This window comes from Bacillus rossius, chromosome 16, assembly GCF_032445375.1.
Source record: "Bacillus rossius redtenbacheri isolate Brsri chromosome 16, Brsri_v3, whole genome shotgun sequence".
In the NCBI taxonomy this organism is placed as follows: Eukaryota; Metazoa; Arthropoda; class Insecta; order Phasmatodea; family Bacillidae; genus Bacillus; species Bacillus rossius.
This window is the reverse complement of record NC_086343.1, coordinates 11091982-11108086: the sequence shown is the minus strand read 5'-3', so window position 1 is coordinate 11108086 and position 16105 is coordinate 11091982. Positions and strand designations below refer to the sequence as shown.

The 16105-nt window shown below is 37.4% G+C and overlaps 1 protein-coding gene and 1 non-coding gene across 2 annotated transcripts; both read right to left on the bottom strand.

The window, feature by feature from the left end:
* Nucleotides 1–5437: 5437 nt before the first annotated feature.
* Nucleotides 5438–14277, bottom strand: LOC134539835 (uncharacterized). Its single transcript, XM_063382135.1, has 2 exons — nt 14226–14277; nt 5438–7002 (listed from the first exon to the last, which is right to left on the bottom strand). The coding sequence occupies exon 2, from the start codon at nt 6993–6995 to the stop codon at nt 6702–6704; it is 294 nt and encodes a 97-aa protein (XP_063238205.1). The 5' UTR covers nt 6996–7002; nt 14226–14277; the 3' UTR covers nt 5438–6701.
* Trnam-cau (transfer RNA methionine (anticodon CAU)) lies at nt 8678–8749 on the bottom strand. Its single transcript has one exon. It is a non-coding gene; the product is annotated as a tRNA-Met (tRNA).
* Nucleotides 14278–16105: the final 1828 nt, after the last annotated feature.

The window sequence follows — 16105 nt, the reverse complement described above, 5'->3', positions numbered from 1 at the left end:
ATTTTATGAATGCGAACGTTTAGAAATATCCTAATATTCGTGAATGCGAATATTCGTTAAAATCACTAGCAGATACTACAATGGAATAAAACTCACATACTGCTCATACTAGTTTTCCGTGAGGTTTTTTCTTCTTATTTTTCTTCTTCTTCTTCTGGAATCACGTATTTTATTTTTGTTTTTGTCATTATTGATTCATATTAATCAAATTTTGTAACTTTATTGTGGTGGGAAACCCTTCCTCGTCATTACCAGCATAAAAGCGAGCGACGAAATAACCAATCATCATGATTCGGACTTTGGCTTGCGGATGGCCGGTGGAATATGCAATATTATATTTTATTTTATTATATTATATTATATTGCCAAGAGCCTCGCGAAGTTAAGGCTCCGACGTCATCACCGCTCGCCGGTCCCACTTTTATCGCCAGTCGGAATCGGGTGTGATCGCCAAAATGGCGAAAGTAGAGCCTCATCACTCATTCTCGAGGCGAGTCGGACGGATAAAAAAAAAAAACAGAAGAAAGCGCCCGGGGAACTTTCACCCGCCGCGTAGCAGTTCTCGTACGCAGCGGAAGGATCTAGTTCCGAGACAAGCGTGCTCTCGTCGGATGTGGCATTCCACATAACAGGGCTCCAGTTTATCTCGGTGCACACGGCCACGGCTCTTGAGATAAACGGAAGCAAATACGGACCTATGTTTATTGGAATTTTTTGCCTCATCTACGTCAATTTTTAGATGCATTTCGCATGTGTGTGTTTACAATAGGCCCTTTATATATGTACGTTTAAATCACACTCATATATATACTTTATATGTGCCTGTTATCATAGTTAAAATGTTAAATACAGGAATATTAACAAATAACTCATTTAAGTATGGATATGAAGGAACTACTGCATTAACACCTTTCCACCAAAGCATGAAAAGAAGTGGAAAAAAAGGGGGGGGGGGGGCAAATGGGCCGTTAGGTCTTCCCCTCTCCCCTCCATTACCCGTCATTTATGTACTATCATTTTAAATGGTGAAGCTGTAAAACGATTTATTTTTTTTAAACACTTCAAACTTCTGAGATGACATAAAATACCAAACATGCTTATGTGAGCATTATGCAGCTCTTAAGTCTTAAATAACGTTTCGTAAATATCTGTTGAGAAAATTTTTGATCCAGCAACAAATCTGAAAAGGAGCTATAGAGATAAATGTGCATGATTAAGTAATAGCAATGGCAATAAAATGAAATAACCAACTTAGCTGTGAGACAGTTGTGTATTTGTGCCAATGAGGCGGGATAATAAGTGCGACCCTCTGTGGTGCTTCTGGCGCGGTATCGCCTCTAAGCGTAAGGCTGTGAAGTGAACTGGCGCGCAGTCTTTTCGTCGTGTACAGGGCAACAATGAGATTCGAGCAGCAACCATAGCATTTATACGGCGGAGAATTGAAGATAAGGTGTAATGGAAGTCCCTTGAGTGCTTTCAAGAATCTACCGGGAGTTTCTTGCCTAAATATTTTTATGCGACCTTAATCAAGATGTTTTAAATGCTATTCGTAAACGTACACCGCTCGGATAACTTGAAAAAATTTTAAATCACGTGATGTTTGTGTGTAAACATCTTACCTATCACTATACGGCATTAAGTAGGAGTAATTTTGAATAAATGGAACTAAAGTTTATGAACGTAAATGTGTAAACAAGATGGCGGACCCACGTGTCGCAACATAAACCCGTATATATTCACTTACGAAAATATTAGGGAACATACCTAACGTATTGGTGTGCCAAATGTAATGTAATGATAGTGAAACTACTCTGGAATGTATTTGGTAAACTAAAATAGTCATAGTAAAAAGTAATTACAATGATAATAATACATATTCTCCTTTACAATGCCCAATAGTTTTAGAATCACAGCAATAAAGCTCGTTCTTGTCAACCTTGAGGGTCGTAACTGGAATTTTTTTTTTTTAGTGAAATTGTAATATGATAATATTATATAATAATTTTGAATCAGCTCAATAAGGTTAGTGTTTGTTCGTACGACATATTTATACACTGATTTTAGTCGTTTAAGCAAAAACAAATATTCAAAAATATACTTAGTGCTATAATATGTGTTTTAAAATGTTTCATGTTAATATGTTAGTAATGCCATAGAAGTATAACAAATAACGTGTGCGTAAACTATATAGTATTAACTATCTACTGAATCTTAACAAAATTCACACAGTATTCCTTGTTGAAAATCAGGTCCAAAGCCGGGGTATAGGATATTTCAAGTTTTTTTTTTTTTATCTTTTTTATCGGAGCCGTTTCTAAATGTTTAAATTTCCCTGCTGTTCCGTGCTGCTATCCATGAATGACGTCAAGCGACGGTTGCTATTCAGGCAACGAATTCTAGCGGCGGCAGCGGGAAGTATACGTGTGTGATTCGCATCGAGAAAGTTTTCGTTAAATTTGAAAAAGCGAACTTTTTTTTTTATTATTTATCACGCTCGGGCGTTATTAAAAAAAAAAAGATTTACATGTTAAACTGCGGTGTCCGGGTTTTCGTATTATAAGTTTTATTTGTAACGTGAAACAAGACGGAACACTTTTGAGTTTGCTCTTTTGCGAGGTTAGATGTTCGGACATCACCGGCAAGTACTGGAAGACTCACCTGTAAAAATTGCTAACGGCCATATCACGATGAACACACCGGTTCTCGTCCGATCGAGTTTTTTGTCTATCTGTATGTTTTATCTTTTCCTCCCTTTTCTCAAAACTAATTAATGTATATAATGTATATAAGTGAAGTAAAAACTTCCATACCCCAAACATAGAGCCCCGGGGCTCCAGACAAAACCAAAGGTTTTTAAACTTTGTCCTTTGTATATACATACCTCTTATATTTTTCTGTTAACCTCTGTAAATTCTGTATATACCAGCAAAGTGTAACTTGTATTTAAATCATGTACTTTAGACAAAAGAGCACTGTGTGCTGGCGTGTCTTATAAATCATTGACAAATAACTGTAAAGTGTATACATGTAGAGTAAAAATCTTTTGAATTTGAATTTGAATTTGATTTTACTTTTATTATATGTATATATTCTGTGCCATGTAAAAACTAAAGTGTAAATATGTAAAAATTTGTCAAAAGAGCAGGAAACTGCTGGTATGTCTAAATAACCCTGCAAACCATGTATTGTGACAATTATGAAAAATAAAAACCTATTAATTGTTAATTGTTAAATTGTCCGATCACCGAAGTTAAGCATCGTCGAGCGTGGTTAATACTTAGATGGGTAATCACCTGGGAAAGAGAGAGAGATTGGGCAACCGGGGCGTCTGACATTCACCAGGTGAGCGGGCGGGTGCAGGCGGGCGGTGAAAGCTAGCGAACGACCGGCGCATCGAAAGACGGGCGAACGGACGCTCGTTCGTTTCGTCGACGTGTTCGTGCGCCTCGCCGCTCGGGTGAAAGGCGCACCAGAGAAGGAACTGTGGTTTGCCCTCGTAACCCTTTCCCACCCCCACTTCTTTCCCCTCTTCTCTTAACCGCTCCTTTGGGTCCACGACGATACTCATTTTCAAACATTGCATCACGCGACAGGGGTGAACAAGACCGCCGCAGTGAAAACACCAGCGCTTCGGGGACGCATCACAACGCCGAAATACCACAACGCCGAACGTACAATAACGCCGAAAAATGTCATTGCAGGACTGCCACAAAGGTTAGGTTAGGTAAGGTTAGCACACAAATTCATTTTTCATTTTGCTCCTGAGCCCCTCCACCCCCCTCCCCCCCCCCCCCTCACCGCAGCAACATTTTTCGGCGTTACTGTCTTTCGGCGTTGTGGTACACAGCAGTTTTCTAGCTGTCGGCGTTGTGGTCAATTTGGCATTCGGCGTTATGGTATTCGGCGTTGTGGTATTTCGGCGTTTGTGGTAACGACCCCAGCTCTTCAACCGAACACACTAGAGACTGTAACACCAGACAGCTCCGTGCCAACAACACACAACCTCAAGAGGTGTGTCCACACAAATATTTTATAGATTAAATCGTTAGATCAAATATTATAATAATTTCTGGTGTCAAAAAATTAACTTAAGTCATCTGAAGCACTCGATTGTTAGTATAGTTTTAATTTTTATTTTCTAAGTTAAAAGAAAGTTATTTTCGTTGACATAATTGTGGATGCCGTACGTATGGAAACGGCTACATCGTTCATACCATCGAGGTAAGTAATGAAGTGATACCTCCGTGGTTCATACTGGTCATACCGTTTGCCATATGTCGGAACTGGCGTGAAAACAACGCAAAGTTTTCACACAAAAATCTTGGAGCTGTCCGGTATTAATTTGTGGTGTATTTGCTTTAAAACACTGAAAAACGGCGGTCTCTTCCAGAGGCGGGCCTAGCTAGACTTTTTTAGCAAGTGACTTGATGTAAGTTTTTGGACATACGCCATTGCTACAAAAAAACACAAATGACAAAAAACACAAACTAAGCAAAAAATTGCTGTTGTCAGGATTTAACGCCACACAATACTCCACAACAGGAATATGGTCAACAAACAAAGAAAACAAAGAAAAATGGACTAACAGAACGAAAAAAACCCACAAATGATGACAGCACAAAAATACCGAACCCAAAAAATTCAGCACAACAGTTGAAACGAGACAAAAACACAGCAAAACGAAAAGACGAAACAAAGCAAGTCCTTGCCGAGAGGAAATTTCGTAAAATAAACTCTTTAAAACAATGTTTCTAAGACAACCTGGAACTTAAATCTTAATGATTTTGCTAATATATCTTAATATAGGCTATTTTATATTCTTATTAAAAGTCAACTGAATTAAATTCTCGTAAAATATTATGAATAACATTGAGTTGTGTTTGTTGATGGTACACTTAGTGATTTCATCAAGTCAAAATTATACTAAATCGAAGAGGATTAATCTTTGACCAATGTTCAGAAATCTGTGAAACAATATATTTACGCACATTGTAGTTGAAAGTGTTCCAAATGTCCAAAAAATAAAACTTAATGTACATAAATATAAAATAAGTCCACTATCAAACATTTAATTTTCTACAGATTTTTAATTTAAAAAAAGTACTAGATTTGTGGGTGAACGTACTAAAACACTAAAAAATCTATGAAACGTTTTGTATCCAGTACGAAAGTACTAGCAATGTTGATACAAAATAGGATCACCACCTCTTGACGGATCAAAAAATTATGTATTTATATTACGGTCAGCCCTGCTAAAACTCGTAATGATAATAATAAAATGGCAATTACAATTCTGTTCTGAAAGTCAAAAACATAATATTTGAAAACACAGTGCTCAATAATAATCAGTCTTTCATATCTAAATAAATATAACACTGTCGCTGTAATTAAATGTATCGTGTTTAAATCTGTAAAATAAACTAGAAATAAATCCACATTTTATAAGATACAATTACATTTATTTAAAAAAAAATAGTACAAAAAAACATTTTATCCGCATATAAATAGTTCATGATTTAAAAAAAAAAATAAGTGTACTTCAAGCTAAACATCCCTAAAATTTAAGCTTTTATATATTTTCTGTGCAATGTCAGATTTAATTGGCTGAAACTGTACATTTCTTTTGCAAACATACATATTTAAACTATATAAAAGAAAAAGTATTACAGTCCGATGTTTACAAATTATGAAATCAACTGTTCCCTTACGACTAAGCATGAAAAACTTAAATGGAGTTGTAGCGAAAAAAAAATTGCCACGTTGACAGAACAAAATATCAATTTGAATTTATTTTCTGTTTTTGCTCTAAATGCACGCCACTTCCCTACGGCCCACCAATCACGTGCCACGACGTTATCTGTTATCAACCAGGATAAAAAAAAAATCACACAGAATTGTCGAGTACACAGAAGCGTATCAATGCCTCTACGTATCACTCAGTTTTCGTCTGCACTAGCTGGATGGATACTGCTTTACGCGCCGGAAAATATGGCGAATAATTTATTTGCCGATCCCTACCCCTATTGACATGCTTTTACGACAAATCATGTATGTATGTACCAGTACTCAGACAATTCTGCAATTTTTTCTAGATTTTTATCCGTAGAAAGAGTTAGTTCTTCATCTCAACCTTACGGCGTTGGGCCTAATAGAATGTATTATTTTTCTCTCTTCCTCCGGAGATGGAAGACTTGGAGAAATTGGCGGTGGTCTTTCTAGTAGTCTCTCTCTTTAAAAAAAAAAATTAAAAAAAAAGGTTTTCAGCCAGTAAAGTTGCGGACAGGATGTGTTGAAGGCTCGTGACCATCGGAGCTTCTCCGGCGCATACTGCCGGCGCGCGACGTATTGCGCCCCGGAAGGTATGTGGAGGGGTTTCGGGAGGGGTGGGGAGGTGTGGGCCATCGAAGCTTCTCCGGCGCCTACTGCCAGCGCGCGTCGTCTTGCGCCCTTGAAGGTATGTGGAGGGGGGTCGGGAATGGTGGGGAGGTGTGGGCCATCGAAGCTTCTGCGGCGCCTACTGCCGGCGCGCGACGTTTTGCGCACCGGAAGGTATGTGGAGGGAGGTTAGGAAGGGTGGGGAGGCGTGGGTCATCGAAGCTTCTCCGGCGTCTACTGCCGGCGCGCGACGTATTGCGCCCCGGATGGGTGTGGTGGAGAAGGGGATGGGTTGGGGGAAGGGAGGTGAGGTGAGGGTAGGCCCGTCACTGCTTGCCCACTTGGTCGACCTGGGCCTGCAGGTTGTTGACGACCTCAGGGGGGACGTGGTCGCCCAGGATCTGGAACAGGTTGACGCTCTGGTCGCCGGGTATGTTCTGCACGGCCGCCACCTCGATGCCTTCGTCCACCTTCTGGATGGACGCGTCCTTGGGGATGAGCTGCGTGTTCTGCGCCTGCCGGATGGCCTCGTTGGTGAACACGGAGCCTTCGCGCTGCGGCCGCGCCGACGCCAGCGCCGCCGTCGCCAGGAGCAGGAAGCAGAGGCGCCACGACTGCATGGTGCGTCTGCGGGGGCGAAAGACACGGCGCGCCGTCAGTAACAGCTTTGAATATATATATACTGTATAGAAGTCGCGAGTGGATAGGATTTACTCTACGTTTTTCAGAAGCGTATAATGAGCAGCTTGGGAACTTCGCCGCTGCAGTGCGCTGCCGTAACGCCCTGTATCGTCTTAGTTGTTATTTACACGTTAGAGCGCAGCACTGTCGCCCGCTGTCATTCCCCGCACCCCCCATCAATCATTCACTGCAGCTCAAGGTAGTTCAACGGGAGGGGGAAGGGGTGTTTGAAGAGTTCGACACTTGTCCGCTAGGGACCACCACAAGTCGATGCCCTAGAGATGGTGGCGATTTCGGCGGTGAATTAACCAACTACCTCAAAACCGTATTAGAAAATTTAACCTGGGCTGGCGACTTCTATACAGTATATATATTCAAAGGTAACAGTCGCATCCAACCAGATCCGTGGTCGGCACTACTATTGCTCATTTTTTTTGTGATTAATTTTTTCTTTACAAATTAATTTAAAAATCTCATGCAATAGTCGAAATCTAGAACTCCAATGTTTACACGTAATTTTTTTTTTAAGTAATCATGTTTTTTGAGAAAACAAAATTGAACGAATTAGCTTGGCTTCTGGGTTGTAGCCGTGTCTTTGGCAAATGATTCACCGACGTTTCGGTCCACATTGCAGTCGCCATCATCAGGGAGCAGTTACCTACTGAGTAATACGGAGCAGTAGGTAACTGCTCCCTGATGATGGCGACTGCAATGTCGACCGAAACGTCGGTGAATTATTTGCCATGGACATGGTTACAACCCAGAAGCCAAGCTACTTCAGACAATGGCCGTGAAAGCCTGCGAACATTATTAATAAAATTGAACATTTTATCTTATTGTTTTTTAATACTTTGTAATTAAGTCAAATGTTTGATGTTTTCGTTAAGACAAGTCGTGAATATATGTTAATGTGTTTAAATACATGAAACACACATGTCAAGTTTGCATGACGGACATGCTTACGTGTGCAAACCGGCCTTAAATATAGACTACTTAAAAATGCAATCCCTGCCGCTTCTGTGTATGAAGTATGGCAGGCTATAATGGGGAGGTAATACATTATTGAAACCCACTTCCAAGATAATCTAGCTGTAAACTAATGTGGCTAAATTACTATAATTTCAATTATTCAGTCTTAACGGTTATATATATTTTTTGATCCTGGATGCGGTACACCCCTCAGAAACTGAATTTGGGCTAACGACATTATATGAAAAGATAAAAAATATATATAATCGAAGAAAACCCGTAATGGAAGAAATTATGTAAATAAGTATTTTTTTTAAATAATATCTTAAGGTGGAAATAGAACACTGGCTTTTTTTATTTGTATTATTTTTCAGAAAAATATATATATATTTAAAATATATAGAAAATATAGTTACACCAATACAAACAGGCATGTATTTGCTTTCTAACGATCAGTAAGATTAGATGTTATGATAAGTTTGTTAGCTCTTAAATATAGACTTGCTTATCATCTAAATAATATTCAGATGAAAGAGTGTCGTGAATCATTTCTTTGTAAAAAAAATAATAATAATAAAATTTAAATGGGATTTATGTAAAGTAAAAATATATATCCGCAGGTTTCATAATTTAAAAACTAAAAAAAGCCAGTTAGCAGAGCATGGTTTCGATCCACGGACCTCTGGGTTATGGGCCCAGCACGCTTCCACTGCGCCACTCTGCTCACATGGTTGAAGTGTTTGGTTAAAATGTAGATACGTGCAAGTAAAAAGGTTATTTTTTTCTAAACGTAGTTTGTTTTTATTTTATGAGTACGTACATAACTGTTGAAAATTAGGGCAAATTGAAACTTGAAAGGAAGAAGGGATCAAAATAAACTGGGCGAAGAATGCGTTTTCACGTGACATGACCATATCATACGTAATAAGATATTATGTCTGTTTTTGCAGTATAATTTCATTTGATTTCTTTTTCTATATATTTTGTGTTTGCTATTTTTCCTTTCGTACGCGACGTACTTTTGAGAACGCGAGGTTAAATTTTAAAAAAAAATCACTGTCAAGACTAGCTTCTTTTTTTTTTGTCAGGTTGTTTACCAAAATCTGACTTCTATCATTCAATGCTTCTATCCCCTCTTCATAAAGCCACCGGTGATAGAGGTGGGTTCAGAAATTCTTGAAAGGTATGATTTTTAAAAATTTCCACCTCCCTCATCTTTTTAAATAAAAACTTTCTTTCTTGTCGCAATTAGCGATCGGAAGGGAGTTTCAGCCCATGAATAACAGTTCTAATGTACTTCGTACCGAAATATTACAAGGATAATTGGAGCAAAAAAAATGGTTCATATTCCTTAAATCATTTACAAAAAAAAATTATTTACCGGTTCTATTTCCTCCTCCCCACTACCCCCCCCCCCCTACACACCCTCTCCTTCCCATAATAAAAAATTCTGTTTACGCTTCTGGACAGAATAAAATATAATATGTTTTTAATATTTGTATTGTATTGTTTACTAAGGTTAATTTCAAAAGTAAATTTGATTTTTTTTTCTTCTCACTAATGCGGAAGGCATAATGAACCAGAGAAATAACGTTTGTTTAGTGTTATCTTTTCCGTTCGTTCGTCGCACGCCTTTTAATTTCTTTACGGTTGTACTATTCAATGGTTGTACCTTTATACGTACCAGGTAGAAATTAGGCACATTGACTGATCACTATGACTCGAGCCTAGTTTGGAAGCCATACTAACAAGTCGTTCAAATTGGTAGGTACCTTTCGGGGAAATAAAATTATTATATATGTTTATTTATAGGCGTGTGTGTGTGTTGATATGCCTACATTTACTGAATATGGGTTTTTCTAGTGAAATTTTAAATACCTTATTTAAAAAATAAAAAAAACTTGTCACTTTTATTGTTACATTTAGTTTTTGAGAATTTCGTTTGTTTTTACGAACCACAAGGAGTTGTTTACACTGTTGAACTACATTGGCAAGACCGTTTTCTTAACCTTACATCTGAAATAGAGTAACTGCTACATTTATTGTACCTACAAAGAAATTTTTTTTTAAAATAATTACATAAAATTAACTGGGCCATTATCATGTATCTACTGCACATTAAATTTTCGTGAACATGTACAGTATTTTAAGGAAATTAACATGTTCGTAACTTTTAAAATGTAAGTAATTAGCAATGAACGTGCATACATTTTTTATATTGTATAACTTGGCATGTTCTATATTCCGGAACCTTTAAACCGTGTGGGATCTACGAAACAAAAATTAATTAAATAAATAAAAATAATAATACTTTTGAGAACTGTCCTTTTTGAGGTAAGATACATGACAGACTATGCATTACTCCCCGTTACGACTCAGTCATAATTCACTTCCAATCACACACACAGCAATTATGTGGCTGTTATCTTTAAAAGATTTGTGCAATGGGAGTGCATGACTTGATGTAAGTTTTTGGACATACGCCATTGCTAAGAACTTTTTCTGTTGAAGAAAAACTAATAAATAAAATAAATAAATAAAAATAAAAATAAAAATACTCAAAAAAAGATACAAAAAACACAAAATTAAGCAAACAATTGCTGTTGTCAACAAGGATATGAACACCACAAAATATTCCGAAACAGGAATATGGTCAGCAAACAAAGAAAAAACAAAGAAAAATGTACTAAGAGAACGAAAAAATCCCCACAAATGATGACAACACAAAAATATTGAAACCCAAAATAATTCAGCACAACAGTTGAAGCGAGACAAAAAACATGACAAAACGAAAAAACAAACAAATACAATAGTTTTACCTAAACAGAAACAAGCGACGTTTCGGGAACTGCTATCTGCTCCCGTCCTCAGGCAAAGACGCACATGGTACGGAAACACAGGTGCGACTCAACAGAAAAAGTTCTTAGCAATGGCGTATGTCCAAAAACTTACATCAAGTCAATTATGTGGCTCCTACAAAGTGCCAAAAAAAATGTAAAATATGCGTGCTTATTAAAACGATTACGCAATGCTCTCTGAGGTGGCATGAGGACAAAGCTACTGAATTTATTTTTTTTAACTAACAACTATTGCATGTCCCCATTGTAGCAAAGTAGAAAAATAGCCCATTTCAACTAATCTGAACACTTTGTAATTGTTGGTACATTATTTCAGTTAAGAGTCCAATACACAAGGTTATTGAAAAACGTAGCTACCTTCAAATATAGGCTGAAAAAAGCATGTTTGAAACACCTACTAAGCATGATTACTTCGAGGAATACCTGCTGCATGAATTTGTGTGCTCATTTGTGAGTGACTGATACTAATGCAATGTATTTCCTTTGTGATGTTTAACATCGCCGTATTTGGTAGAAGTAATTTCGTGAATGTAACGGAAATAACGTGGAACAGAAATGTGTAACCATGGTGCCGCCATATATAACGTACATCGTGAACCAAAGTTCACAAAGCCAAAAAGAATTTTATAGTATTAACTGTTTAGTGAATTTAAACGAAATGGGCAGTACTTTTATAAAATTAACAGTCGAAAATCAGATGCAAAGCCTAAGTTTAGTGATTTTTTCAAGAATGTTTCGCTTTTAGCTGAGCCGTATCGTTATATATTTTTAATTTCCGCTTTGCAAATGGAATTAATCGATAGTCGACGTAGCTGCTCCGGCAGCGATTCTAGCGGTGGGTTGTACAACTACGTGTGATCATTGAATATGTATACATTCAATGGTGTGATTCACGTCAAAAAATGTAGCTGAAAACACAATTCGCGTTTCGCGTGTATCTATCACGCTCGGCATTATATTAAAGAATTCTACGTAAAATTTCGTGTCCGGATTTTGTATTATAAGTGTATTTACAATATGAGAACACATGAATTAGCTCCTTACTGAGGTTAGATGTGCTGAAAACTCGCTCGCATTTTTTTATTTTTTATTATTGTAAACTTGTGAGGTTATACCTTTGAGTTAGAGTGTTGCGTAAATTAGTTTTTGGTTTGATTTTGAAATGTTGAATTAAGTCACATCAAGCCATAAAATTGAATACAATACAAGCGTACCGTGAGTTATGGTTTGTACAAAGTATTTCTCCCCGTTAAAACAGAATCTGTGTTCCACCGTGCAGGCGCATGCTGGAATCTCAATAGTGCGACGGACGCGACGCGACGCGACGAACGCGACGCGAATATATTATTTTTCTAACCAATCCCGTTCGACACATCTGAGACGTCAGCGCAACTAAATTCGCGTTCGCGACAGACTTTCCAACGAGAAAGTTTTTTTTCTTTATATTTCCCTCGCGTCGCGAAGTTACTGCAAAGAGCGTTGGATTTTTTTTTAATTATTATTTCTCAGTGATGGTTACATTTGTGCATTAGACAATCATCATCCATGTATTTTGAAAGCATGTTTATTAAATTCGTTTGCGAAATCTTTTAAATACGTTCACTTACAATATTTTTCTTTTTTCAACAAAAAAATTAGTCTGATTATTATTATTTATTTATTTATTTCTGGTCCATAAATACCAACTTGTAAACATTTATGGCTGTCATTCATATAGTTTCGTATGCAATGGCAGGAAAAATTATATATCTAGTTATTTGTTTCTGTTCGTCGTGCGTTTGAAAACCACGCGCACACAAGCGCGATATTTCGCTGTCGCGTCGCGACAGTCGCGCTATTGTGATTCCAGCGTCGCGTGACAAATAACAGATCTTGACACGTCAGGCCTGTTTTATAAACTACGCAATGAGCAATAACGCAACGCGAGTAATATTCAACTTCCAACATTTGAGCTTTTTGGCTTGCGTTTTCGCCGACCATGTCTGAAGAGAAGGGTTCAGAAAATAATAAAAGACGCAGATGTTATGGGCACAGAAGCCCACGATGTTATTTTTACTATGTACACCATGTTTACACTCGTTAATCTTACTTGCAGTTGAATAAAAAAACACTTCTTAATCGAATTATGGCCTTTTCCTTTATTTTCATGATAAATGTGAACTATCAAAAGAAGCCCGTGGTAGAAATTTGTTTTCTACTGTTTTACAATTTTTGGTTTTTAGGTTCGGTGGAGTCTTAAACCATTTGCCTGATTTTCGAACGACTGTGATTTTCTTGCGTTGCAGTGGGAGAAAAGGTTTGTTTGCCTCAACAAAATAATTTGTTTGTACATGGCGAAATAATTGATTATGTTCTGCTCGATTCAAACAATATATTTTTTAGTGGGAAAGATTTTGTCGACCCCGACAGAATGATTTCGTCAACTCGACTGTATGGTTGGTTAACAAACTGTTTTGTTACAGCAAGTAAATATTTGTTTCGCCATATATCTTAATATATGTATAAATCCAGTGTCCTGATGTTTTTTTTCCAGTGAACTCTTCACCAAGTCAACCGATTTCGATGAAAATTGGCATTTATGTGTAATTTTTTCCAACTTGAGAGATAGGGTAGTTTTTATTTCGATTAACGATCTTAATAATTTATAATTAATAATAAACTGATTATCAATGTTGATTGGTGTTATTAATCGTAAGTTTCATAAGTCTCAAACAGATGGCGCCTTAAATCAGTTTTTTAAAGACAACTGTTGTACTGTCTGACATAAATATCTCATAGATGGCGCTACGTTTCAATTCAAATTTTATTTTTCTCCATGTTGTGCACAGTTTCGTTGATCAATGTACTATGTAACCTCGCTTTTTTTGTATTATTTTTGATTTTATTCTCACGTGTTTACAATTATTGATATCTATCTTCAGCTGTCAATCTACAGATATAATAATAAAACAAATAATATTAGCTAGAGAATCAGAGTTCATCAAATTTTATTTCATGTTAAAAAATTTGTAAGTATTAATTAATTCTACCTTTCCTGCAAATTTTATAATCTAAGTTTATAAAAATTACAAAAATATCTATGTATTAAGTGCTTGCTTTTTAATTTCTCATTTGGATTGAATTTTTACAAACTTAATTATTATTTTCAGTAAAATGCCACCAAAAAAATCGAATCTGAACAATGCCCGGGGCAAAAAGGCTTGACTTCAACGTATTAGAAGAGCTCAAGAATCCGTTGAGCAAAGTTAGCGACACAGCAACGCGTGGCTATGTCGGCTAGTATATAAAAAATTGTTTGCTTCGTTGCAGTTTATAAACCCAGCCTCGAAACGACGTACTCACCCGATGTGCGAGACGTCCAGCGATGTTATAGCGTCTTCGGGGTCTTCGGCGCCGGCATATATAACCCCCGGTGGGGCGCCCGTCAGATGTGGAGGGGGGAGTTGTAGTCCCCTGTATTAAGGCGGAGAGGGGGGGGGGGTCTGGGTGCCCCCAACATAAAGAATGCCCTAGGTGGAGTGGGGGAGGGGGGATGAGAAGGCAGGAAAAGTGGCGCACCAACACATCTTCCCCTCTTGTGTAGCTTTCTGAACTTTCACTTGGCCGATCTTACAGCATGACCTTCACACCTCCTGCCCCGCCGCTGCTACCAGAGGCAGGCGGGACTTTGCGGTGTGTGAGAGAGCTTCGTGGGAACCAAATGCAGTGAAAAAAGTCTCCTAATCCAGCAAACAGAAAATATATAAATATATTTATCTAATCTTACAAGGATTAATTTTGAAAACTGATGCCGATAAACAGTTTGCGATACTACAAGAAATACATTGGATCTTTGTACAACCAGTGGCGTAGCCAGGATTTGTGTATGGGGGGGGGGGGGGTTAAGAAGCATGGTCCCCCCCCTCTGTTAAAGCGGGGAGTCCGGGGGTCCTCCCCCGGGAAAATTTGGATTTTAAGGTGTAAAACAGTGCTATTTTAGCAGTTTTCGGTACTTAATTTTAAATATTGTAATTTTAAAATTTTTATTAATTTTTAATATGAAATAGGTTTGAGTGATGAATAAGAAATTTAATTAAATATGGCGCTAAGGGGGGGAGGGGGGGATTTGAACCCCTAAACCTCCCTCCCCCCTGGCTGCGCCCCTGTGTACAACACATGACTGGTTATTTTTTCATATATGTATTTTATATTTCAATTGATGTTTCATTCAAACGTAATTGATTTTTTTTTTGTAATCGTGGAAAGTATGATCGAATACTCAAAAATTTGACATTAGTCTGAAGTATCGTGCTTATTGATGTTCGCAGTTAATACTGGAAAGCTGTTCAGGGAACGGTTTACAAATAACATTTAACTGTTGGACGCACTGGAACAACACACAGCATACATGCTCGGGTAAGAACCCGAACTCAGTTACTACTGCGAACAATTATTTTTTATTGATTCTGTTGTTTTGATGGAATTTTACAAATTATCAAAACCTCTGTAACATTACAGGAATATTTAGGATCCATGCAATGGCCACGCAAGTGTTCAAACAATATGATAAATTATATCTGCCATGATCTTAATTTACGTGTGGGAGGTTAGCAATACGAAATAATTTCAGGAAAATATCATGTGTTGGAAAAATATACTAAATTTTAAGGAACGGGTGACAAATTTTCCATCTTTAGAGAGTTATTTTTTTTTGTTGTCATTATTTTACATAATCCTTCCCCTATGTTTCCCACTTGGTCTGATTTAGCCTACTAACGATCTAATTTCTGACAAATCAAGGCAGTTTTTTTTTTGTGTTCATTTAGATATGTATAAACTTTGAATCGACGATGGTTTTTTTAAGGGGGGATCTAGGGACTGTGAAACGAACAAACGTGTAGAAAATTTCCGTCAGTAATAATTTCTTCAAAATACACGTAAAATGTTATTGGTTTAGCCATAGGCCTAGCTACAAATAATTACGTATCTGATATTGGCCAGGGCAGTGTAATTGTACGCTTGCGCCACATCTATCTCTCTTCCACTCGATTGGAACAACCATCGATTTGACTTTTTCGAGGCACATTAAACTTGAAACACTCCCATTCGTTTTATAATTTTCCTATCATCGTCCTATCCTTAACAGAATAACACATATTGGAATAATTTAAATAGCAAGCATGTATAAAAGTTATAGTTAAAATAATCTGTTCGTTAAAGTAATAAACATATTTGAATTAATG